The 26,465-nt window shown below is 49.6% G+C and overlaps 1 protein-coding gene across 6 annotated transcripts in view; it reads left to right on the top strand.

Annotated features, from left to right (window-relative positions):
• The window catches only part of Unkl (unk like zinc finger), a 45,752-nt gene that overhangs the window by 16,404 nt on the left and 2,883 nt on the right, over positions 1–26,465 (top strand). For 3 of the 6 annotated variants that reach the window (XM_028760771.1, XM_028760773.1, XM_028760774.1), the window contains exons 5-14: positions 2,245–2,380; positions 2,985–3,102; positions 4,404–4,488; positions 5,707–5,789; positions 7,778–7,837; positions 12,757–12,934; positions 23,268–23,351; positions 24,107–24,334; positions 25,078–25,280; positions 25,416–25,670. In XM_028760771.1, coding sequence (XP_028616604.1) covers positions 2,245–2,380; positions 2,985–3,102; positions 4,404–4,488; positions 5,707–5,789; positions 7,778–7,837; positions 12,757–12,934; positions 23,268–23,351; positions 24,107–24,334; positions 25,078–25,280; positions 25,416–25,670 — 1,430 coding nt within the window. Of the gene's footprint in view, positions 1–2,244; positions 2,381–2,984; positions 3,103–4,403; positions 4,489–5,706; positions 5,790–7,777; positions 7,838–12,756; positions 12,935–16,585; positions 16,730–23,267; positions 23,352–24,106; positions 24,335–25,077; positions 25,281–25,415; positions 25,671–26,465 lie in introns of those variants that run through there. The other 3 variants (XM_028760772.1, XM_028760775.1, XM_028760776.1) reach the window with 3 other exon arrangements.

The raw sequence follows: 26,465 nt of genomic DNA, 5'->3' as shown, positions 1-26,465 counted from the left end.
TCCTTCTCCCCTGCTCCTTCCTCCTCTTTCCCTCTCCTTTTCCCCCCTTTTCCCCCTCTCCCTCTTCCTCTTCCCCCTCCCCCCTCTTCCTCCTCCCTCCCCTCCTCCTCCCCCTCCTCCTCTTCCTCCTCCTCCTCCTTTTTTCCTGGAACTTACCATGTAGACCAGACTGGCCTCCAACTCATAGAGATTGCCTGCCTCTGCCTCATGAGTGTTGGGATTAAAGGCATGTGCCACCACACCTGGCAAAGTTAATAACCATTTTTTAGCTGGATGTGATAATGCACACTTTGTGAATCCAGCTCTCAGGATGCTGATGCAGGATGATCCTGAACTCAAGACCAGCCTGGGCTGCATACTAAAACTGTTCCATAGAGTTAAAATAGATAGCTGAATGTGGTTAGCACATACCTGTAGTCTTATATCTTTGGAGGCTGGGTTTGAGCAGGATTGCAAAATTTAGGCTAGCTTGAACTACAGAGCAAGTTTAAGGTCAGTCTGGGCAGTTAATGGGACCCTCTCTCAAAATAGAGAGTAAAAAGAGCTGAGTGTGTAGGTCTAGACGCAGGGCTAGACCACTTGTCTGGGCATTAGGTCCATGGCTTATCTTCAGTACAGCCTGGGCAAGAGCTTGGTGGCTCACACCTGTAACCACAGCACTGGGGAAAAAGGCACAGGGAATTGAATTTGAAGCCAGCCTGGATTTTGTTTAACCTGTTTTTTAAAAAACATTAAGCTTTTTTTTTCCTCTCAAGACTGGGTTTCTCTGTGTAGCCCTGGCTGTTGCTCTGTCAACCAGGCTGGCTTTGAATTTACAGATCTACCTGCCTCTGCCTCTCACATGCTGGGATTAAAAGGCGTGTGCCACCACCATTGGGCTAATGTTAAGCATTTTTAAAAGTAGTAGTTTCTCTTCCTCCTCCTCCATCATCATCCTCATCCTCATCCTTATCCTCATCCTCATCATCAGAGGTGGGAGGCATGCACACGCTTGGGTAGAGGCCAGAGGACAACTTTTGGGAATCAGTCTTGTCCTTCCATTGTGAGTTCCAGAGATTGAACTCGAGTTGCCAGGTTTGTGCAGTAACTGCTTCTACCTGCTGAGACATCTCACTGGCCTAAAAGTATTTTTAGAGCAGTTCTGTAGACACAGCAAATAGGAGAAGATCCAGAGCTTTTTCCTATGTTCCCTGTGCACCCCAGCCTTATTGACAGAGTTCAGAGTAGAACCAGTCAACCGATGCGTTGGGCAGGCTTGCACTGGCTTGTCCTTACCCAAGCCTGTGGAGATCAGGCTCATGTTTCAGTAGGTTGGTTGGTTGTTTTGTTGTTGTTGTTGTTGTTGTTGTTGTTGTTTTTTGGTAATAGAAACAGTTTAAGAGAAGACACCCCTGAGAATGGGAGTGTGAGCTGGGGATAAGCATATTCTCAAAAAAGCTCTGTGTTTTTGTGGTTGTGTATTTGTTTGGGGCTGGGGTGTGCGTGCATGTGCATGTGTGTGTTGTGTGGGAGCCTGAGCTGATAGCAGACGGCAGCCTCTATCACGTGCTCTCCTCGTATTCATTGATGCGGAGTCTCTAAGCTGTAGTCACAGTTCACTGGATCACGTTCGAAGTGATGGAATTGTAGGCTGCTGCATGTCCAACTGGAATTTACATGAGTGCTGAGGATTTGAACTCTGGTCCTCATGCTTGCACAGCAAGTGCTTAAAGCCACTGAGCCATCCCCTCAGCCTATCAGTGATTTTTAATATGGTCACACACTAATGTGACCAGGGCTTGATTGACATTCGATTTTTTTTTTTCCATTTTGAGACAGGGATTCATTTCACCAAGGGTAGCCTTGAACTTGCCATATAACTAAAAATAAACTAAGAATAAACTGTGTACCTCTCAAGTGCTGGAATTACAGGCACATGCCACCGTGCCCATATCACTGTGGGACTAAACTCAAGCTTGGTACATACTAGACAGGCTCTCTACAATTGAGCTATATTTCCAACCAGTTCCTAAAGGAATCCTATCCAAGTTAGTGGGGGTTCCGTGCCTTCTGGTGATCCTTGTCTCATCTACTGTGCACAGTGTCCTTAGGGCAATCTACAGAACAGTGTCTCTGGTCCTTCCTCACAGATGAACCGTGTTTGCTTACCTACTCAATGGTGATGGGGGAGGGTGGCTATCTGGACTTTGGGCTGCTATGCCTAATGTTAGCTCAAGGCCAGGTTTTCTTACATCTGTTTTCCAGACAGTAACTTCGTATTGGGCAGCTATAAGACTGAGCAGTGCCCGAAGCCACCACGCCTATGTCGCCAGGGCTATGCCTGTCCACACTACCACAACAGCAGAGACCGTCGTCGGAACCCCAGGAGGTTCCAGTACAGGTGGGCTTGGGGACCACAGACAGGAGGACCCTGAGTGTTCCCCATCAGAAGTCCACTCTGGCTCTAGATAGAAACTCTGTTGTAGTCAAGAGACCCAAACAGAAAACCAGCAATAATATAAATAAATGGTGCTGTCACTACTGCCTGGCCTTAAGAGGACCAGTGGATAACCTTGTAAAAACAATGGGAAATCAGGTAAAGAAAAAAATATGAGTTCCAGAGGTGGGAATTTTGACTCTAAACCCAAGCTGAATGACTGTGAAGCTGCCAGAAAGCATGGGAAGAGTGTGGCATGTGTCGCTTAACCTGATTAAGAGTCAGGAAGACAGTGTCAAGTCTCAGAGTCTGCTTTGCCACAGAAGGCAGAGCCCTGGGCCACCTCACCTCACACCCCGCTGTGGGTCCCTGAGCCTGCTGTTCCTCGCCCCTGGGCAGACATGGTGCTTATGGAGAGGGGTCTATGGGCAGTAGACACTCAAGTCCACCCTGTTTGCCTTTGCATCCCTGAGGGGGAGCGTGATCACTGTAGGTTCACTTTTTTGCTTCTGTCCTCTGTGTTGGGAGCCTAATTCTGAGCACACGGGGTATGCCCTTCCTGTTGTAGGTCTACGCCCTGCCCTAGTGTGAAGCATGGTGACGAATGGGGTGAGCCCTCACGGTGTGACGGTGGGGACAGCTGTCAGTACTGCCATTCCCGCACAGAGCAGCAGTTCCATCCTGAGGTAGGCATTGGTCAGGGCCCACACAAGACTGCTGGCAGCTCAAGACAGGCTGTCTGTGTGTGGGATCCTCACTGGAAGGGCATATAGGGCTCAGAAGTGCCTCATGCGGTGAGATGTATTCAATCAGCCTAGGAGGAGTTAGGGAAGCGGGGTGGGAGCAGGGAGGCCAGAAGGACGCCATGAAGTGAGAACAGCACTCCTCACTCCCAGAACAGGGAATATAACCAGGAAGGGACATTCCTTACTAGAGACTCTACCCCACTCCCCCAGCACTGGCTGCCCTGTTTCCAAGACCTACTGAGGCATAGCTGATAGAGTGTAGTCCACAGCTCCACCCTGAGAGCCATGTGAGATGAACTGCCTATCCCTGAGCATCAGTAGTGAGGATGTTCCAGGGATTCAAAGGTCACCACATGGATGGGAAGGACTGTCTGTCCTGTAGAATATTCTAGATAGGTGTTTAGCCCTGTCCTTATGAGTTAACCTTGGCTGTGCAGTCACCAAGCAGGATACATTCAGATTTGAATTAAAATGAATAAGCAGACAGAGGAGATGTTTGAAGGGAGCTGCGATCAGGACATAAGGTGAATACATAAATTAATTAACAGAATAAACAAAAGCAAACAAACTGTCCATAGGCATCTAAGTCTGCAGGTAGTGGGGCTAGGCTGGAGGAACCGAAGGACATGGGCTGTGTGCAGGCATAAGTGTGCTTGTGCAGGGGGCTCTTGTCATGCCCTCCCTGACCCTCTTTAGTGGATGGTGGTGTTTTGGTATCTGGGAAATGTTGGCCCTTGGGGTGCAGTTCCTGGTGCTGAAGTCTTCTCTGTTCTTTCCCAGATCCCTATGGTAAGTGTGGTACAGGCATTGCTTGCGCTTCTGCTGTATACCAGACAGTTAGATACCTTTTCCAGAGTGTCAAGTAGGCTTTGCCTGGAGGCCTGATAGACAAGCTTGGCTCTGACTAATACATTTTTCAGAGAAGAAGGTTTTCAGGACCAAGGGCATCTAGGTGGCCATCTTTCTATCACTAGAAAGAAAAGGTTTGTGTAGCTCAAAGATTTGGAGGTTCCCATCCACCATTATGAGCATATCTCATAGGTACAGGGCCCTGCCTTGCCAGTGTCCCACCATCTTCTGGTGCTGAGAGCCAGGCCTTCCTCGAACCTTTGAAGGTACCATATATTTGTTCTGCAGCTGGACGTGCACACACCGTCTGCTTGCTTCCGTGTTCTGAGCAGCCAGCTGTACTCCTCACAGAAGCAGCTCACTAAGCTTCCATGTTTTGTCTGATTTCCTAGATCTACAAGTCTACAAAATGTAATGACATGCGCCAGACCGGCTACTGCCCTCGGGGCCCTTTCTGTGCCTTTGCACACATCGAGAGTAAGTAGACAGTCTTCAGCCCAGGACCACCTCAGCCATCCTGTGGCCAAGTATCTCATTCAGCAGCTCCACAGTCTCACTGAGTTTGGGCTCATCCAGACCCATCTTTGAGGATGAGAGAAGAGCAGTGGCCCAACACTATGACCTGGGACTAGGCATGTCTGGGAGTAATGGATGTGTGCCCACTTAGATGGCTGGGGTGGGGGCAGGGAGAGGGGAGGGCTTGCGCCATATGGCTGGACCTGCCTTGCCCTTTGCACCTGGGACAGACCAGACCTGCAAAATTTAGAAGGACCCCTGCCCCAAGGCCTCCTGGGCCCTACCTGCCTCCTGGGGATAGGATCTGTTGTCATTCACCTGCTTACCTACACTTTGCCCTGAGCTGTTTGTTGTCCTGGTGTGACTGAGTGTCAGTGGCTTTGTGGAGTCACCTTCTATCCCTGTAGCCAGAGGCACCAAGGTCCTTAATTGGGCTTGGCCAGCTGGTCTCAGACCCTAATGGTCACTAATTGTCACATAGGCTCATAATTGATTCTCTGAAGCTGCTCCCCCAGCTCTAGAGCGTGGGTTCTGGTGGTTATAAAGTAGTTGCAAGCTCAAACTTCATTTTCTGTTCCAGTTGGAATGGCAGCTGTTTCTGTTCACACTTGACATGTTGTTGTTCATGTTAAAATGATTGAATCCAAATAGCACTATTTGGGGGCTAGAAAGATGGCTCAGTGGTTGAGAACATGCGTTGCTCTTGCACAGTCTGAGTTCCCGGCACCCACATCAGGAGGCCCACAACCACTAGGGAATCTACCGCTCTCTCAAGGATCCTGTTAGCACCTGTACTCACGTGCACACACCCACACAGAATACACATCTTAAAACAGGTTTACTTGGCTTTATGCGTATGAGTGTTTTGATTGCATTTGTTTACATGCATGCCAGGTGCCTGCTGAAGCCAAAAGGTGTTGCATTTCCTGGAACTGGAGTTAAAATGGTTGTGAGCTATCATGTGAGTTCTGGAAACCCAGGTCCTCTGTAAGAGCAGCAAGCGCTCCTACCCATTGAGCTACCTCTCCAGCCCCTAAGAAGAATTTTTTTTTTTTTAAATTACATGGCTCTGTGTGGGCTGGCCTGCCATCCAAAATGAGGGAAATGGTTCTAACATCAACCTGTCCTGTGGGCTGGCCGGCAGCCCCTCGGTGCCAGCTACTCTTTTTCTTTTGGCAGAGAGCCTGGGTATGGCGAATGAGTGGAGCTGCCGTGATATCAGTTCCAACAGCACCTCAGCTTACAGCAGCCAGCCTGGAAGTGTAAGTGGACTCTGAGGAGACAGGCATGGGATGACAGTCGGGTGGTGTGGTTGAAAGCAGTCTACCTGTGGAGTTGTGATTCTTTCTCGAAGAGTCTAGATAAGTCCTGGCCATATTCTTGCTTGGGCTGGAGTAGGACACACCCCTGCTATGCTAGCTTGTGAGATTGGGCTTTAGCAGGCGTCCAGTCCCTTGCCTCCCTCATCTTTGCAGATCCCTTGGGCTGTCAGTCTTAGGCAGTCAAGGCCATCAACAAATGATATCTGATGCAGCATCCCCAGTCTGTGTTACTCAACACTCCCATGCTTTGTGTGAGGGTGTCCTGCATCTGATGGGTGTGATGAAGAGGGATAGTTCTCTGACTTAGAATTAGTTCACTTCCTCTCCATGCCAGAGTCAGCTGCTAGAGTAGGTCCCTGAGGAGCAATCCTAATATGGGGACAGGATGTTCAGAAATGGATTAAAAATAGTGTTTGGTTCTAAACTGTTTGAGTGACATCAACATAGTCCTGGTGTTGCTGGGCAGTGGTGGTTTATGCCCAGCACTCAGGAACCAGAGGTAGAAGATCTCTGACTTTGAGGCCAGCTTGGTTTACAGGGTGAGTTCCAGAAACCCTGTCTTGAAAAAAACAAAACAAAAACAAACTATAAAAAAAGGGGGGGGGGGAGAGAGAGATTCCTGAATTTGTTGAACAGAGCTACTCTGCTTAGCTCATGCAGTCACAGGTGTCCTTGCACACACTTCCTGAGGCCACTTGTATTGGGTGGACCCTGAAGACTGATAGGTTCCTGAAGCTCTGAAGGTGTCTCTTTGTGGTCTAGGGTTTAGTCACTTTCGTTCTTTTGGCCCATCTGCCTGAAGATGGTCCTCTGGCTGATAGGGCAAAGTCCATATATGTCCTAGGTGCAGCAGGTGTCCTCTGCTGCTCTGAGGAAGCCCCAGTCTGTGATGCTCTGCCACTGGTGTCAGTGAGGTGTCCTAAGGGTCCCTCTTTGAATGAGTGGTGGAGGAGTGCCTGTGGAGGCATTATCTCTATATTCCTTCCTGCTTTGGGCCTGGGACCCTGCAGGCACTCTGTATACCCAGAACTTGCCACTTCTCTTGGAATTGTCACAAAACCCTCACAGGGCCACTTTAAATGCTGGGAGCTCCTCCTACTAGAAGGCACAGCTGGACCTCTGTCTTGGTTAGGATTTCACTGCTATGAACAGATACCATGACCAAGGTAACTCTTAAAAAGGACAACATTTAATTGCGGATGGCTTACAGGTTCAGAGGTTCGGTCCATTATCATCATGGCGGGAGCATGGCAATGTGCAGGCAGACTAGGTGCTGGAGGAGCCAAGAGTTCTACATCTTGATCTGCTGGCAGCCAGGAGGATACTAGATTCCACACTGTGTAGCCTGAGCATAGGAGACCTCAAAGCCCTCCTACACAGTGACACACTTCTTCCAACAAGGCCACATCTCCTAATAATGTCACTCCCTATGGCCTAAGATTCAAACATGAATCTATGGGAGACAAACCTATTCAAACCACCACAGCCTCCCTTGGGCAATACCCACACTCCTGTACAGAGTCAGCCTCGGTGCTATTTGGGTCAAGCAAGAGACCTGCCCGTGCAGGTCTCCTTAGCTCTTGGTACATGTGCCAAGGACTGTCAGTCCTGAGCGATCCAAGTGTGGGAAGGACTTTGGGTGCCAGTGGAGAGAAGTGTGTAAACACTTTCTCATTGTTTTGTTTTGTTTTGTGAGGTTGTTGGTTATTGTTCTTGTTTGTTTGTTTGTTTTTGAGACGAGGTCTTATTGTATGGCCTAGGTTGGCCTCAAACTCATGATCCTCCTGCTTCAATCTTCTTTGTAATGGGATTACAAGCCTGGCCCAGCACACTAGCGCCAGCATTTTCTAAATTCTAAGCGAAGTGTAGGTCTGTGTGTTTCCAGATGTCTCCTTGCCTTTCTAACCTGAGTGGTCCTTCTATTGCAGGCCAAACGGAAAGATTCTCCCTCTGACGGAAACCAGAAAGCTACTGAGGACAGCAAGCAGGTAGAGTTCTGGGGCACAGGCTGTATTATGTGCTGTGTGGCTGGACAGCATAGCATGGCTTTCTGTTAGACCTTTACATACACTGCATGTCTTGCTCTACTGCTAAGCTAACCCCTGTCCCAGTGCCTACTTGTTCTGTAATTATTTTTTTCTTTTGCTGGTGTTCATGTGTCCTTTGTTTTACTGTTACAAATATTTAAGCCTGGTGGTGGCAATAGCACAGACCTTTTTTAATCCTAGCACTTGGGAGGCAGAGGCAGACAGATCTCTGTGACTTCAGGGCCAGCCTGTTCTATAGAGCTAGTTCCAGGACAGCCAAGGCTACACAAAGAAACCCTTCCTTGAACCACACCCCCAGCCCTCACCCCCCAAAATTTTGTTCTACCTTGAAAACAAAATCAAAGCCTTGTAGCAGTTTTCTCTGGGAAACACAGGTCCTTCAGTCAGCTGCAGCCACAGTAACAAACAGTCTCAGACAGAGACTTGAACAACAGAAATCTTGAGGCTAGAGACTAAGGTAAAGGTGGAGGCAGGTGGGGCCTCTCCTGGGCTCATAGACATGTGTGCTCACTGGCCTCACAGGGTTATCCCTTGGTGCATGCCTTTGTCCTCATCTCTTTCAAGGACAATGACCTCATCATAACCTACTGTGTCTGTGAAGATTCTTGAGTCCAGACTAGGTCACACCCAGATGTCTTGGTCAGAAGGGTTCCCACATACAGATTTTAGGGACACTGTATAGCCCACACTCCCATGTTCACAAACCTAGCTTGTTTCTGGGAGTGGACATTAGTGGCTATGGGGAGCCTCCCATTTGAGCGAATACAACCTGTCTGTGTTCATTAAAGCTCCTTAGCCATGCCCTGGTCCTGTGATGGGGGCTTAATGTGCCCCCAACCTCAAGGTCTTATCCCCAACCACTTTAGCTTCCGTATGTTGGTTTAGACTAAGTTGTCTGTTTTAAGAAACAAATTTTTGTCTAGACACAGCTGCCCTAACAATCCAAGGTCTTTTGTGTTTCCTTTCACTGTAAAAGAACGGTGAGCATTGCAAGGCTACGTAATCCATGCCTGTAGCCCCAAATCCCAGCACTTGGTAGGCCAAGTCAAGATCATAAGTTCAAGGCCGGCCGGGCAGTGGTGGCGCACGCCTTTAATCCCAGCACTTGGGAGGCAGAGGCAGGCGGATTTCTGAGTTCGAGAGTTCAAGGCTAGCCTGGTCTACAGAGTGAGTTCCAGGACAGCCAGGGCTACACACAGAGAAACCCTGTCTTGAAAAACCACAAAATAAAAAAAATAAGTTCAAGGCCAGCCTAGGCCACATGGTGGAACCCTACCTCAAATAATGAATAAATGAATGAATGATCGATCGATCAGCACTGGTTCAAAACTTGCTCTGGGTGAATTCTCACTTCCTCTCCTTCCTGTGATTTTTGCTGTCCTCATGGAGCCAGTGCAAGGAAAGGAGGTGAGGCATTCATGGGTCACAAGGACAGAATATTAGTTGGGGAAAGTGAAGGGCTCTAGAAACTGGTGGTGTTGGTGTTTGCACAGGGTCTGGTGGTCAGGCACATAAAATCCCAGCTACTTGAGAGCTTGAGGCAAGAATATCACTGAGTTCAAGGCCAGCCCAGATTTATAGTAAGGGCCTGTCTTAAAGGTTAAAAATAAAGGGCTGGATGGGACTCAGTGGTGAAGAGTGCTTACCTATAGTGTCTTAGTCAGGGTTCCTGTTGCTGTGATGAAACACCAGGACCAAAAGCAAGGTAGGGAGGAAAGGCTTGTTTTGACTTACACTTCCACATCACTGTTGAGCATTGAAGAAAGTCAGGACAGGAATTGAAATGGGCAGGAACCAGGAAGCAGGAGCTGATGCAGAGACTGTGGAGAAGTGCTATTTACTGACTTGATTGTCATGGCTGTGTCTTAGTTAGGGTTTCATTGCAGTGAAGAGACATCATGACCAAGGCAACTTTTGTAAGGGACAACATTTAATTGGGGCTGGCTTACAAGTTCAGTGGTTCAGTCCATTATCATCAAGGTGGGAAGCATGGCAGCATCCAGGCAGGTATGGTATTGGAGGAGCATTCTGAAGGCAAACAGGAAAAGACTGAATTTCTTCAGGCAGCTAGGAGGAGGGTCTCACAAGGACACACCTCCTAATAGTGCCACTCCCTGAGCCAAGCATATTCAAACCACCACAGCCTGTTTTCTTATAAACTCAGGAACAGTTACCTAGGTATGGCACCACCCACAATGGACTGGGCCTTCCCCTGTCAGTCACTAATTAAATGCCCAGGACTGGAGAGATGGCTTTGTTGTTAAGAACACTGGCTGCTCTTCCAGAGGATCTGTTTTCATTTCCCAGCATGTACATGGCAGTTCACAGCTGTCTGCAATTCCAGTTCCAGGGCCTCTGACAGATATACATGCAGGCAAACACTAGTATACATAAAATAAATGCAAGTCACTTAATAATAATAACAATAATAACAATAATAATAATAATAATGAAAATGCTCTATATCTAGAGACAATTTTTCAATTGAGGTTTCCTCCTGTCAGATAATTCTAGCTTTTGTCAAGTTGACATAAAACTAGCTAGCATATCTAGTGTGTGTGAGACCTAAGGTTCATCCTCAGTACCACGTAGACTTAAGAATGATTAAGAGCCAGCCAGATAGTTCAGCAGGTAAAAGAGCTTGTCACTGTGCACAGTGACCTGGGTTTGATCCCTGAGACCAACAAAGTTAAAGGAGAAAACTGACTCCTATGAGTTGTCCTCTGACCTGGACACACAAGTATCCATACACATTACCCCCCTCCAATAAATAGCATTAATAAACACCAGAATGGTTAAAATGATCAATTTTATCCTGTGTATATTTTAACAACAAAAAAGAAAAGAGAAGGAAAGAAGGAAGGAGAGAGAAAAGCCAAGTAATAAAGTTGCCTTTAGAGGAGGCATGATATCCCTTGGTGGTGTCTCTCGCCCTGCCCAGGAGAGGCCCTGCCTGCCTCTCTCATTGGAAACTTTTAGGTTGATCCATTGTGGTTGTACTTTTGTGACCATTGTGACTTGGAGGACATGTTGATGTTACTAATTTGTAGGTTCAAGCAGTCTCCTGGAACCTTTACCTAGGGGAGAGGGAGGAATCCTCTGCTGGTGTGACTGGAGGGGCCTTGTCATAGTGTCTACCACGCTGAAGTCATGGTGCATGCATTGATGAGAGAACCCCAGGTGTGACTGTCCCCCTCACATCTGGGAAGGAAGAGGATGGTGCCTCAGTGCCCTTGGCAGGGTCTGGTACCCTAGGCTGTGTGTCAGTTCCCAGTTGAGGCCCTGGTATCCTGCAGCCCAGTTAATATTGCTGCTGTACTCACACTATCAGGAAAACATCAGATTGCTTGCCTGAGCCGCCAGCGTGGCCTGACCCTGTCCTTAGAGCAGGCCAGCTGTGTTGACGGCTTGGCAGTAACACTATGCCAGCTTGTAAGGTCTCTCTGCATTGTGCCGACTTGTAAGGGCTCTGCATCCTTGGTCTCCTGCTTTAAAGTCCAGAAAGGTGTTGTTGGTTTTGTTGTTGTTGTTTTAGTTTTTATTATTTTATTGTATGTCTATGTACCATATGCATATCTGGTGTCCACAGAGGCCACAATTGGGAATTAGAATTACAGAATGGTTGTGAGCTGCCATATGGATGCTGGAAATCAAACTTGGGTCGTTTGGAAGAACAACTTAACTGCTAAAGCACTAAAGTCACAGAGTGACAGAACACAGATTCTGTCTAGAATCCTGGGATTTTAGGCCTGAAGTCTCTTTTCTACTAAACATGGCCCTATGGGGTGACATGTTTCCCTCTTATTTGGGGAGAGGTGTGTGTGTTTCTGGTGATACTGGACTTAGGTAAAGTCTGAAGTTTAAGGTAGACAGGTGGAGGAGGGCAGTAGTGATTATGACCCAGAATGCTGGCCTTTCAGTTGTCCTGGATGGACTTCAGCTTGACTGACTGGAACCAGCTCATCTGAACTGGGCCCACTGGTGAATGTGGTGGCTAAGAGACGGCGCAGGTACCTACAGACTCTGTACCTGTGCCTGTTGCGTGCATGGTGGGAATACCACTGAGTTGTTGGTTCCCAGATGTGATGTGTGATCTGGTGGTCTACAGAGAGCTGTTTCAGCTCATTCTGGTAACCATTTCTTTCAGCCTGTGGCCAGTGGCTGTGATTTGCTGTGACTTTGTCCTCATTCTTTGGCCAAGGCACTTGTCACTCCTGGGTGTGGGGTCCCTGGGGTACCCTTGTGGGACTCATGTGGGATGTGAGTGCCCTGGTGTTGGCTCAGGGAGGCATGGTGAGGCCCAGGATTCAGGGACTGCTTTTTCTCAATGTGAGAATCCCAGGTTCAGCACGTAGGTTTGATTTTAATGTAAGCATCCATTACATGGAGACATGCTGAAGACCCCCAGCTGTGCTGCTGTGTTCCCTGAATCTAGCCCAGGCCCTGTTTCATATCATCTGACTTATTCTATCTGTTGTCTGTCAGATGGAGACGGTGCCAGTTTCCCCATTTCTCTCTTTTCTGGTCTCTGGGTGAGTGAGAACAGGGGAAGAGCAGAGAGGCTCCTAGGAGGCTGGAGGGAAGGGTCAACAGGCCCTCAGCCCCTGGTCTGTCACTGATCATGCCTGCTGGGTAGGTTTTGTCAACAGACAGACACTTTCTAGATATGTTTGTCTGAGTGACAGCAAGGCAGCTGTTGTGGTCAGTGTGTGCTAGTAAACATCCCTCTGTGATACGTGAGATGTTGGCTGTCTTTACATACTGCATGGGGAAGTTAGCAGCCTATCCATCTGCCGTGTCTCTGCTGCTGCTGTGCTCCTAGCAGTATCTGCTCATATCGTTTGTGTTTTTTTTAACAGAACCACCTCGCTGTGTTCTCAGTGGTTCACCCACTGGCCCCCAGCATAAGCTCCAGTGTGGCATCTAGCCTGGCATCCAGCACTGGCTCGGGTAGCTCCTCCCCCACCACGCTGCCTACCCTCCCTGCCCGTGCCCTTCCACTGGACCCAGCTGGCAACACTGTGGAGGCAGTCATAGGTGAGTCCACACTTGTTTTCCTTGGCATGACCTTTCGCACTTTGTTGTAGATGTTCAGGATGCGCTGCTCTGTGGAAAAGCCAGAGGCGTCATGCTTTTGTTGTCTCTCTGCTGTGTGGTGCTTAGGAGTGTAGAATATGTGGAGCCCACATCATACACTGCACACAACACCAAAGACTCATGTCAAGTGGACCTTTTGTCCTAGAGGCCACTAGAAAATGAGGCTAGGAAGAAATGGAACTAGAAACCATGATGAACTAAAGGTGGCATTGTTGACAGGGTCAAGGGGAGCGTTACAATGAAGCCTGCAACAGGTAAACACAGCTTCAGAAGCAGCCAGCTTCATGGACTCTTTTTAGTACCTAGGAGTCATTCTTCGAGGGAGGACCAGTGTAGTAGTAGCTGGGCTAGGATGATGTATCAGGTCCCGAGCAGGAGCCAAGAGCCTGGGCAGAAAGGCAGGGATAAATTAAGCAGATAGGCTGGGGCCAAGAGGGGTGAGGAACCCCTGGAGACTGTGCTCACAGGTACTTGTGATCACAGGTAGCATGCTCTGAGCTGCTGCAGTCTGTAGACAGGGCCTAACTGACAAAGGCTGTAGTGAGAGTTTCCGTTTTTTAAAAACCACAGAAATGTTATGGGAATATGGCTTTATTTTAATCTCAGATGGGATATGGGGCTGTTTCGGATTCTCACAGCAGCTGACTGTGATTTGACAGAGGATTTATAAATGCTAGAACCCCAATAGGCCAGCTGGTGGTTGGATGCAGTTTTTGGCAGTTTGTCACATGTTTGAAGAGAGGAAAAGGCGAAATTAGATATCCTGCCTGTGAAGATCAACTTGCCCCAAGGAACTGAGGCCCTAATCAGCAGGAAGCAGTCTAATGATGTGGCCACCCTCACTGTCCTTCCTTTTTCATCTTCTCTCTGTTGCCTTTCTCTTTCTTCAAAATGGAGTTTGGGTTTCCCAGGGCAGTTCCCTTTAAAACTGTTCTGTATCTGGTTTGCATTCTCCTCTTTTACCTGCTCGCTCTCTGTGCTAATTCATGCTGTGTTTGCATCTTTTCTAACAGGTCCTGCTCAGTTCTGCACCCTTGTCCTTCTATGGTCTTTGTTGTTCTTCCTGACTGTGTTTCCCTACTTTATTAGTTTACCTTTAACCCGTCCCTGTTAGCTTTGGACATAAGCCGTTTCTACTTCAGGGGAAATCTCTTCCTCATCATCAGATGAAAGCATTTCTTTAATCTCTGCCTTTTGTGAAACGTCATTCATGTTTGTCTTTGTGGTTTGGGCTGAAGGTCTGTAATTGTTACACTTTTCCTTAACTGAAAACAGTCCAGCGCTGCTCCTCACCAGTCTGTGCTCGCTAGGGCCTCGTTAACCCAGGGCTAACTTTTTTTGTTTTGTTTTTTTTTAAGATGTTAATTGTTTTTATTTTATGTATATGAGATTACCTAAATACATGTCTATGCAGTGTATGTACAACTTGCCTGTGGAGGCCAGAAAGAGGGCGTTGGGTCCCCTGGAAACTGAGTTACAGACAGTTGTGAGCTGCCTCATGGGTGCTGGGAATTAAATCAGGGTGCCCTGGAAGAGTAGCCAGTACTCTTAATCATTGAGCTATCCCTCCATCCCCTGATGCCTGTATCTCACCCTCCTGACTCTTCTCTTCTACCACAAAGTCACCCTCCTCCCTGTGACCTTGGGAGATACTCAGAAGAATGGCATTTGTGGTGATTTTAGAGGTGTGGAACTAGGAAGAAAAGCCCTGTAGCTTTGGGACAGTTATGCTGTCTAGGGACCAGACATATTGACGTACAAGTAGCAAAGTGGCAAGCCCTACCTAGGGGACATACAGATGTGTTACTCAGCATCCCACAAGACAGCACAAGCTCTATCCATGTAGGCCAGCTAGAGTCCTACATTGGATGTAGGTTGGGAGTGATGCCCCACACTGGCAGAGAGTTCCCTTCACCATCCTCAAGGGACAATAAAGACAGTCCTGTACTACGTGAGAACTACTAGGGAGTCTTGGAGCTGGCGATGTGCTACTGAGGCTTCTGGGAAAGCACAGTAGGCTCTGCACCACAGCTGCCTAAGGAGGAGTTTCCTGGCTGCAGTATGTATGTGCCCTCATTACCTTTCCAACCTTGATTTCACTCAGGATAGACTCTGGCTCTTCCATTCCACCACAGGTAACTTTTCTAAATCACTGCATAATCCTGTGCCTAATGTGGTCTCCTTCTCCACTGGAAGACCTGAGTTCCCCTGGGGTTCTATGTGGGTCTGTCTCACCTGAAGAACCCTCTAGAATTCAGAATTATCCAGCATGAGGTGGCCCTGGAGCAGTGGGAACCACCTCCATCTCTGCTGTCAGCTTCAGGGAGAGAGGGAGGGAAGTTCCATAGGTCCTAGGTACTGTGTCTGCAGTATTATTGCCGATGGCCCAGGGCTGGATCTAGAGTTACCTCAGGTGCTTGCCCACTCCCACAGACTCCTTGATGCTCTGAGAATCCCACTGGCCTCAGGACCTGCTAGCCTTCTGCCTCTGGCTTTTTAGAGTGAAAGTAGCAATGGTAAGGGTGACATGCCGCGGAAGAGTGCTGAGAGGAAGTTAGCCCTAGCTCTGAGCAAGCACCAGGGTGCCATGAGCACAGGAAGTGTCTCAGGTGTCTCCGAATGGCAGATACCTTAAGTACAGTAATTCTCCTAGCCATTATTTAATGTGTGATGCTTGGCCACAGCCACACAGTCAAAAAGTTGGAAAATGCATTTTTAATTTGTTTTGCATTGCTGGGGATAGGACCCAAGGCTTCAAGTCTGCTAGGCACCTGTTTTTGTTTACAGTGTATTATAGTTGCTGCTTCCTGGTTAAAATAGTGAACATTTCCTTCCTCACTGCAAATCCCCTCGACCCTGCTGAGGTCATATGTGAATCTAGAAAAGTACTGTAATCTCAGTGCTTGAGAGGCTGGGGCAGGAGGATCACTTTTATATCAAGACCCTTCCTGTCTCAAACCAGCCTCTTCTGTAAGGTTCCCATCCTCAGCATTGCCTGACAGAAGTCAGTGGGCTCTCTTCCCAGTGATGGGTAGCCATGGCTCCTAGGCATTCAGTCCTTGTCTCCACCCAGTAGCCAGCCTGACCCACTTGCTCCAACTCCGTGGGGTGGGCCCTCGCCCTTTTTTTTTCTTTCAGTTTTAGAGGGCTGAGGAGGTGGTAGACTGGAGGGCAACGTCTTTGTGGGGCGGTTTCCTTTAATTTAAATGAAGCCAAATGCAGGACCTGCACATTTAAGAGGTGCAGGGGCAGCAGCCCTGCTTCTGGTAGTCAGTATGCAGCCTCCGGCTCTTGATTACGGAGGACTCAGCCCATGAGGGCTCCCTGAGCTCACCCTGTCCACCGCCCGCCCCGGCACTTTGCCACCCCCACCCCTCATCCCCGCGCGTGCTCCGCCCCTCTCCCTCCTCCATGAGTCAGCCTTTTTGCCGAAACCTGCCTGCTCTTGCACACCTTGGTAGGCAGGGGGCGTGGCCTGGTGCTCGGGGGCAGGGTGCGAAGCGTGAGTGGGCGGGGTCTGCACACCGGCCGGGCCTGCGGCTGCTGAAGGCGGAGCGCGAACTAGGCAGATTTGAATCCTCCGTGACGGACAGCCGGCCCGGGCTGCGGAGGATATGAGTCAGCAGCATTGACAGTGGCTGCGGCAGATCCCGGTCTCGCGTCAGCCCAGCACCAACTTGTGGGTCGTCATTTCTCGGCGCTTTGGAACGAGCATGCGTCCTCCCTCCTTCCCAGGTGTGCGTCCTCTCCCACCTCCGGCGCGGGTTCCCCAGGAGGCTCTGTCCTATACTCACATCCTCCCAGGTGGTGTCTCCCTTAGCGCGCATCTACTCAAGTGGTCTCCCCCTTTGACGCGCGTCTCCCTCTGAGATCGTCCTGGTCGGCCAGCGTACCCCCAGGTGAAGTAACCCCAGGTAGTTTTCCTTCTAAGTGCACCCTTGCCCAGGTGACGGTCTTTGTGCACATCCCATCAGGTCATTTCCCTTCAGAATGCATGTCCCTTGGGGTGCATGTTCCCCGGAAACCATGTACCTCTTTCACGGTGAGATCATGAGATCTCTGCCGGATTTTTCAGGCTGCAGAAGGGTAGGCACTCATGTGCCTGCTTTTAAATTTTGTTGGTGCTGCTTACCCAGAGCCCTGTGGCCCCCTGCAGCTTGTGTTCTTCTCTCTTGTGGACTAGTTCCCCCAGGTCTTCTAACTCATCCAGTTCAGAGTACAGATATACTGTTGGTGCTCCTCTGTTCTGTAGCTGCAGATAAAGTTCCCATCCTGTCTTGCCTTTAAGTCCTTCTTGCAGTCTCTGTGGTTTGTTACTTCATATATCCCTGACCCTAGAGGACTGCAGCACCTTTTGAATGTGCTGTGTCATATTGGGAACTGGTGATGCCTGGAACAATACCTAGCAAGTCTCTGCTGTTGCTGTTGAGGTCCAAGTGGCTTCAGGTCATTTGGTGGAGCTAGTTCTGGGTCAGGAGGCACAGCCTGGCCTTCAAACACTTGCAGTTTATGTAAGGAGGCTCACCTAGATTTCTTTCTTTTTCTAAGTTGGTTCTTCCTTTTAAGCATGATTCAGAAGTACTAGGTGTGATCATCTGGAGCATTAGGTTTAGTGAGGTTGGAGAGAAGAGCCTGGTGGACTAGGGTGTAGGATAGGTCCCTGAAAAGCACTCAAAAGAGTGGGGCAGCCCCTTGGGACTCTGGGCTCTTAATTAAGGCAGACAGGGCCCAGAGGCTTCCCCAGACATCACTTTTTTGTTACTGTCTTGCTGATAAGGAAGACATCCCTTTTTTGTTGATATCTTCAGGGCAGTGGCTCACACCCTGTGCCAAGCTTAGGTTAGGGTTGATTGCAGTGTGCGTTTCTGAGCTGTATGTACTGTGTAATGCAGGGTTGTGTCAGGGTCACAGAGACCCTGACCAAGGAGGACAGGTTCTCACTTCATGCTTTTCTTTGCTCTTCAGAATGAGTTTTTGCAACTTTGCCAGAGGCACTAGAGCATTGGGACTATCTCTCACTTAATTTTCCCAGGCTTTAGGTACAGAGGCTGCCAGTCCAGGTTGGAACTCCTAGATGGCCTCCCTGCTCCAAATCAGATATAATGGATGGTCTGAGGCCTCTGCACTGGGAACAACAGAGGAGGCTAGGGGAGGTCACTGTGTGGAAGGATTGGGGCAGGTCCTCAGTCTGCCTGCTTTGGCCAGCGCTGTTCAGATTTTGTTGATCAGCACACAGGATTTGGAGGCTGATGAGATCGGGGACTAGCAGGACGTGCTCAGCAGTAGCTTATGGAGGACTGTGGCCAGGAAAGGCCCACCAGGAAGCTTTGGCTACCTCACTGAGGGCCTCAGGCTTGAGAAGCTACAACTCCATAAAAGACAAGGCTTGTTCCTACAGGCTGTAGGCAGTGCAGGGATGGCCAGAGGATGGATGATGGGAGCCATGAAAACTGACTTGGGTCTTAGCTGATGCTGGGTTGAGAGAAAGGCCTGTGTATAGCTTGCTGTTGTTGAAGAAGAGACCTTGAAGCATGCCTCCTCTTGGGAGACACCTGCTCTCCTCAGCAGACTGAGGGATGAGATCCTGGGGGTAGGATATGGTGCTGTGGCATGGCCGTCTAAGACATGGAGAGAGGGAGTAGGCAGTGCTGTGAGATATCCACCGTGGGTTTACCTCAGCAGAGTCTTCATCAGCCACATGGCAACTACCCTGGGTGTTCAGGACTGTGCAGTCCCAAGCCTTTCTCAGAGTGGGCTGCTTGTTTGTGTTTGTTTGTTTGTTTGTGAGAGAATTGCACTGTGTAGCCCTGGCTGTCTGTCAGGGTGGGCTTTCAAGCACAAAAACCATATCCTGGGTTGACACACTTCAGTTAGCAAGAACAGTTAGCCAGAAGCAGGGTTAGCACATTCAGGTACTTTCCCAGGACTATGGACTTTGATAGGTGGGATCTTTTTTTTTTTTTTTTTCTCATTTTTGGAGGTTTGAATTTTGCTGCCTATCTGCTGGGTTTTAAGGCCTGAATGGTATTTCTGTCATAGAGTCAGTTGTGCTAAGATCTTGGGCCCTACTAAGGTCTGGGGGCTGTTACAGTAGGGCTCCAGAAGCCACTGTGTAGGCTATGACCAGGCTACGGCAAAGGCCACAAGGCTCCCAGAGAGAAGCTGCATGAATGGGGTACAGAGAGGTGGGCTAGGTCTGGAAGAGGACGCTCTGTAGAAACAAGTACCTTCCTTGCAAGAGACAGTGCTGGACAGAAGGATCTAGAAAGCAAAGGAAAGAGTAGGACTTGAGGTGTGAGGATGAGAGGGGTAGGAAACACCAAAGATGGAGCTGGGGCTATCATCCCGCCCAAAGTTAGCGCAGTTTGGTATACACTCACAGCAAGGGGCAGGCAGTTCTGTGAGTGGAGGGCAGGGCCTGGAATCCATGGGGCAGACATGGTAAGGGGTGTTTCCAGGTAGGGTCCCTTTGTTGTGGGTTAAATTGTATCTCCCCCAAAAGATGAGTCTAGTTTAGTGGTAGGGAATCGGATTGAGTGGTAAAGTATTTGTGTGTGGCTCAAGTTCAGTCACCAGCATGGAGGACACAGTGTGAACATGTCCTCATTTGGAAATGGGATCTTGGTCATCAAGTTAAGATGAGGTCATTAAGATTAGGCCTTGATGCAGTGATGGTGTCCTTCTAAGAAGAAACATGGACACACGAGTAGGGCGCAGGGTTGTGACAGTGAGACTGAGTTAGGATTCATGGAGTCCCAAGCCCAAGAAGGTCTGAAGCCCCAGGAACCTTGGAAATACTCCCTGTAATGGCTGTTCCTGGTTGTCAACTTGACTACATCTGGAATGAACTACAATCCAGAATTGGAGGGCTCACCTGTGATCCTGATCTTGAGGCTGGGAGATACAAGTTTCTGACCTGGATCTTGGCATGGAGATCTTGAGGCATAGTGCCTGTGAACCCCAGGAGATCGAAGCAAGGAGATTTCTGAGTTCAAGGTCATCTGGGACAAAGCAAGTCCCAGATCCAGGCATGGTGGTACACACCTTTAATCTGGGCCACACCTTCTGCTGGAGACCTACATAAGGACATTGGAAGAAAGAAGATTCTCCTTCACCTGCTTGCCTTGTGAGATTGAGCAACTGTTAGATCCTTGGACTTCCATTCACAGCTGCTGCTGACCATTGTTGGGGAGTTGGACTACAGACTGTAAGTCATCAACATATTCCCTTACTGTATAGAAACTACCCATAAGTTCTGTGACTCTACAGAACCCTGACTAATACGCTCCCTAAGTCAATAGAAAGAGTGCCGGCAGGTCTGCATACTTAGATTTTTGAACTTGAAGCCTGCAAGACTGTGAATGATGAACTTCTGAGCTGAAGCTACCCAGCAAGTGGTCCTCTGTCCTTTCAAGCCCAGGATACCCATGGTCCTTGATCATCTGAAAGGCCAGAACACCAGCATCTCTCTGCCCCAGGCTATGTGAAAGTGGTGGCCCGTGTAGCAAGAGGTACTTAATACAAGAAGGACCTCAGAAGCTTGATCAGGGGCAAGTGTCCAACATGGGGAGACATACAGCAATCATAAAACCTGTGCAGCTGGAGGCCTGTGCACTGGGACGGTGGCCTGCTTTCCTTTTGTGTTCACTCTCTGATGGCAGAGAGGGTTTTTTCTAGCAACTTGTTTTTTCTTTCCTTGTGATTCTCTTCAGTCAGTTGTCATACTAGTACCTGGTTCCCAGATCCTGAGGGAATCAGGGATGACAGAAGTGCATTCTGGAACAGCCCTATCTTGCCTGCAATTTATCTTGTCACTGCTGTCCTAAGCCTACACTGGGTGGTGTAAAAAGGCTTTCCTCATCCAACACCTGTATTAAGGGTGTCAGGTCCGTGGTGTCCAGTATCTAGGCTGGGAGCCCTGGGTCCCAGGCCTCAGCCTTGCTAGCCTTGCCACCCCGGTCGTTCACCTCTTCTGAATTATACTCAGACTTTATTGGAATGGCTCCCCTTGGAGAGTGGTTGTCTGTGTATTTCTCTCACCCCGGCCTTCTAAGGAGTGGAGATCCTGCACTGATGGAGCTCTGGCTCTTTGGCCACATGGTACAAGATAGAATGTTTTCTCTTGGGTACTTTAACATCCTGACTTCATTGCCCTGAAGATTCCTCTTGTCCGATGAGTAAGTCATGGCTCCGGTAATGAGGTGGACGTGGCTAGGTCAGATGGAGCTGGGATCTGGTTGTGCCAGTAGCTTAGGAATAAGTTTAGAAACAATATAAGTAAACCACAGACAATCCACTCTGGTTTGAGTAAGCATGATAGGTGCCACACAGCCATGAGGGGTTTCTCAGGAGTCAGGGGCATCCAGCTGCTGCTGCTTCTTGGAGCCACTGAGAAGCATTTCTCAGGAAAGGTGTGTTGTCTTTGGCTCAGATGGTCACCATGAGGCTGAGCAGTGCTCACTGGTCCTAAGAATGATAATCAGAGAGACCGGGAAAGGTCTGGGTTAGGGCTGTAGTGTGCACCATATGGGTTCCCATAGCTCCGAAGGGCAGCTGGGACTGTACCAGAGTTACCCACCAGCTCTCTATGATTAAGCCATTTGCATTCCAAGCCACTCCTTGGCCACAGCTAAACTGTGGGCTGATCTAATACACTGGCCCTGCTTGTCCCTCCTTCACTTCGTGATAGACATGCTTCCCTGCATTCTTGCCCTGGCTAAAATGTGTCTGGCTCTGTACTAGGTAGAGATGCACCTCTGGGCAGTAGGAGTGTTCTGGCCCACCTAAATGTCACTAATTGAGCAGTGACAGTTTTGCCTGAGCATTTTCATACGAAGTCTCTAATGGACATGACCTTGAGGATGTGGTGACAGTGGTCTTTGGAGTTTTATGCTACCCTGGTATAGAGAGGTTTCCTTACAGTCTATGAGCTACCTGTCACTCTGCTGTGGATAGGCCCTTTGTCTACAGCAAGGGATCTGCAGGGAAAGTTTGGGGTTTTGTTGTTACTGGGTTTGTTTTGTTTTGTTGAGGTGGGCTAGCTTGCAGCATAGCCTAGGCTAACCTGGAATTCACAGTCCTCCCCTGGCCTCCCAGTTGCTGGGATTTCAAGCATATGCCACTACAGTATGTACGTTATCTTGAACTTGAACTCAGAGTTTTTGGGGACTGAAGGGGCCTTAGCCAACAGTAAAGATAGGACTGAACCACATAGCATACATAGACTTCACAGATGTACTGTGAGGGGTCAGAATGGGAGGGAGAGACAGTTGTCACAGACAGACACAGTGACAATGACAGACAGTAACGGCAGCTGCAGTCTCACTGCTTCTCAGTGCAGGATTCCTGCATAAAGTTGGACTACAACTGTATTGAGAGTGTGACACAACACACAGGCATGCTCCTGCAGCCAGTGCTGTCCTGCCTCCCTCCCCTCAGATGGCTGTGCAGGCCATCCAGAGTGCCAGCTTCCCCACTACATGTTCCCTGAATGGCAGTCCTGCTCTGGCTGTGGAGGTGTGTCCTGGTCTCATCCCGCTCCTGAAACTCACTTTGTAGGCTAAGTCAACCTCAAACTTAGAGTGATTCTCCTGCCTTAGCTTCTGTAGTACTGTGTATTCTACCACACCCAGCAACTTCTGCCTTTGAGGAGACTGTCTCGGAGCTTAGGTCTTACTTAGGTCCTCAGGCCTCTGGCCTTAGGTCAGAGTTCATTATCCTAGTGTTCAACCTAACATGGCCTCAGCACCATCTTCCTGTCAGAATTGACCTCCTGTAAAATGTTTAGTAGTCAAATGTATTTTCTTGGTCAAATTTTAGTAAATAGTTAGAAGTAAAGGGAGAAACAACTGGGCATTGTGGTACATGCCTGTATGGTCCCAGCACTTGGGAGGTGGAGGGCAAGAGGATCAGAAGTTCAGGTCATCCTTGACTGCATAGTGAGTTGAGGCCAGTCATGAACTACATGGGATCCCATCTTAAAAAAACAAAAGGCAAACAAAACAAAACCAGAAGACCTTTGAAGCAGAACAGCTGTGGGCCAGAGCTGTGGGTGTGGCTGCTGCACGGTGATTCAGGTGGAACACCTCTGCCTGTGGAGGAGAAAGCAGCCCTGTTGGTCAGCAGAGTTACCATGTGCTACCGTTGGGTGGCAGGGTGGCTGCTTTGCTCCAGCTAGGTGCATGTTGGTTGGGTATGGGGTCAGGGATTCATTCAGAGAAGTTTTGTCGTCTTGGTTGAGAGGTGAGAGGGTAATGCCCAGTTTATTTCACAGGTTCTGCCTTAGATCTTCGTCTAAGTGACATAAACATTGCGTCCTTAGATAAAGACTTGGAAGAGCAGGACCTTGGACTGACAGGTGAGTGCCAAGTTCAGCCGCTCCTTTGTCTCCATGCATGCTGCCTGGCTTACTGTAGGGGCTGGGGAGGCGTGTGCTTGGATCCTCCTCTTAGAGTCTTCTTGCCTCTGCCATCTGCCTGTATGGCTCAGCTTCCTGCTGCTTCCTCAGTTTACCTCTGTGTGACAAAGCAGCCTCTTTTTTTTTTTGACTTGGCCAGGGCCTCTCATGAGGAAACACAAATTGTTTTCACTGCTGTGTGGCATAGAGAGAGGTTTCTGTTATTTCATTATTTTCTTTCTTTTTTTTTTCTTTTTTTCTTTTTTTGTTTTGTTTGTTTGTTTGTTTGTTTGTTTGAGACAGGGTTTCTCTGTATAGCCTTAGCTGTCCTGGAACTCACTCAGAAATCCGTCTGCCTCTGCCTCCCAAGTGCTGGGATTAAAGGCATGCGCCACCACCGCCTGGCTATTTCATTATTTTCTTCATTCTGAAAGTTATTTTCTCAGTTTTGAAAGAAAGCAACCCATTTTAGAGCCCTGGTGGTTCTGTGAGCACGATGCTAATGAGTTCCCGGCTCTACCAGGACACTCCTGAGTTGTGGGGGCCTGATGACTGCACCCCTCTGGGTGCTGGCCTGGTTTCTCTGATGTGACCCTGCCCCCTATGTATCCCTGATGTTTAGCTGCCTGGTTACTGGCCTGCAGGCTTATGGGCAAGTGGTTCCATGGCAGAAATCCTGCCTGCCCTTGTTCACTCAGCCTCCCTCCTCCCACCAGGTCCCAGGTCGCTGGCAGGCTCAGCACCCGTCACCATTCCGGGCTCCCTGCCCCGCTCGCCATCCTTGCACTCGTCCTCATCCCTGTCCACCTCCCCACTCAGCTCGCTCTCCCAGTCCCTGTCGGGGCCACTCGTCTCCTCCGCCATGACGCCCCCCCAGCAGCCACCACCCCTCCGGTCGGAGCCAGCTACACTGGGCTCTACAGCCTCATCTTACAGCTCTTTAGGTGCGTGCCTGGGCGAGGGTCCCTCCCCGCCGGCTTTGGGTCCTGAAATAGGCCCTGTCCAATCTGGTCCTGGGTCTTCCTGACTGCAGGACTCTCGCCTCTGCAGTTCTGTGTCTTGAGAGGAGCCACCCCTTCCAACCTATGTGACATAGCCAGGTGGACAGACATGTCTGCTGCCCGTAGCTGGACATTCTCGCAGCGCTCCAAATCACAATCTCCTGCTTGCCGGCTCATGGGGCTCTGGGCCAGCCATACATGGAGCCACCGTAGGGTCCCCACAGTATGCCTGGGATTTATTGTCTGATGCAGGCTGTGAGAGGAAGCTGGTGTATCAGAGCAGCAGGACTCTGTCTTCTGCTCTCACTTTCACTAAGAAGTTCTTTACGTCTTCTGTAACCTGTTATATCTCAGACTGTGCCCATCTCCGGATGTGTCCATCTTAACTGCTAGTTAACATACATGGGTGCCCTGAGAGCGAGAGCTCTTCTGAACCTCCAGGACCTGCTATGTAATGAGAACTGCTAGGCCTAGGAACTCTAAACCTAATTTTCTGTTCACTCTGATTTTCCTGAGCCAACTGGGCCTCATTTAAGAGAGGCATTCCGGAAGCTGAGGCTTCAGCAGTCATGAGCAAGTGACTTACAGGGTACCAAGGTGGGTGGCCAGGCCACGAGGGACAGAAACATGCCACAGGCCCTTGGGTGCAGCGTGGGCTTTATCATCCCCGTTTCTCCTAAACTCAGGTTTGAACGGCGTCCCTGGGAGCATCTGGGATTTTGTTTCTGGCAGCTTCTCTCCTAGCCCATCCCCCATTCTGAACTCTGGCCCTTCGGCTTCCTCAAGTGCAAGTCCAAACAGTGCTGAGCTGGCACGGGTCAGGCGACAGCTAGACGAGGCCAAGAGAAAGATCAGGCAGTGGGAAGAATCTTGGCAGCAAGTGAAGCAGGTAAGCCTGGGGAGGGAGGGGCTGGGGGAGGGGCAAGGGAGGAAAAGGTTTGTTTACACGGCAGGACAGGCGAGCAAGCGTGTGGACTGTGGATGGAAGGCAAGGCTGCCTCCTGCATGCTGTCTTGCGTTTCAGGCCTGTGACGCCTGGCAGAGAGAGGCTCAGGAGGCCAAGGAGAGAGCGCGAGTGGCGGACAACGACCGGCAGCTAGCCCTGCGGAGGAAAGAAGAGGTGGAGGCCCAGGTGAAGCAGCTGCAGGAAGAATTAGAGGGCCTGGGTTTGTCCTCACTGCCAGGACTTCGGAGCTTGGGTGACATCAGTGACATCCCTCTCCCCAAGCTGCATTCTCTCCAGAGCCAGCTGCGCTTGGACTTGGAGGCTGTGGAGGGGGTGAGTCCTGCCACGGTGTGGCTGTCACTTTAGGGGAGGGCAAAGGGAACTAGCTAGTGAGGGGCCTGAGTCTTGGCCAGACATTGCTTCTCCTCCTTCCCTGGCTCCTTGCCTGGACTCTGGCTGGTGCTTCTCACATGTGTCCCATTGACCACAGCCAAGGTCCAACTGCCACATGTACTTTCGTCTCCAAGATGCAGCCTCTTGGGCTTTGGCCACTTTCAGCCACAGGATCCCACTTAGTACCTACTGTGGGTAACCTGCTTCCAGCCTTTCTTGTGGCCAGAGTGACTTTGCCTCAGGACTAGTTCTTTGCACACACCTGCTCATGCGTCACACACACACACACACCCCTGGGGCAGGGGTCGGGGGTGCATCTCAAGGGAAAGTGTCTCCTACTGACTGCTCTCCCCTGTGGCCCTTGGTCAAGTGTCCATCCCAGGCCTGTCACTCAAAGGATTGTGGCCCGCTGTTCTGAGATACCATCATTTGCTTGGTCTTACCCAGCGTGACCTACACAGCCTTGCACCTTGACTCAACTAGGACAGCAAGGGAAAGGACAGACATAAAGAAACACCCCAGAGACACAGAAAAGCTGGGAGCAGACGGGCTGTGCAACTCCGAGAATCTTGGTGTGTGTATTTTGTACAGCACAGGGGAGACAGCATGGAGGAGTTAGCTTTGTAGGTAGTTGGAGTCTGTCTGTAGATGAACAGTCTCAGGAGACATCGAAGAGGATGAGAGTGCATGCACTTGCTAGTTTCTGCACACACTGGTCAGCTTTGAAACTCAGAC

This window comes from Grammomys surdaster, unplaced genomic scaffold (assembly GCF_004785775.1).
Source record: "Grammomys surdaster isolate TR1022 unplaced genomic scaffold, NIH_TR_1.0 126612, whole genome shotgun sequence".
Classification (NCBI taxonomy): domain Eukaryota; kingdom Metazoa; phylum Chordata; class Mammalia; order Rodentia; family Muridae; genus Grammomys; species Grammomys surdaster.
Note: the sequence above shows the minus strand (reverse complement) of the source record. Positions and strands in the feature narration are given on the sequence as shown.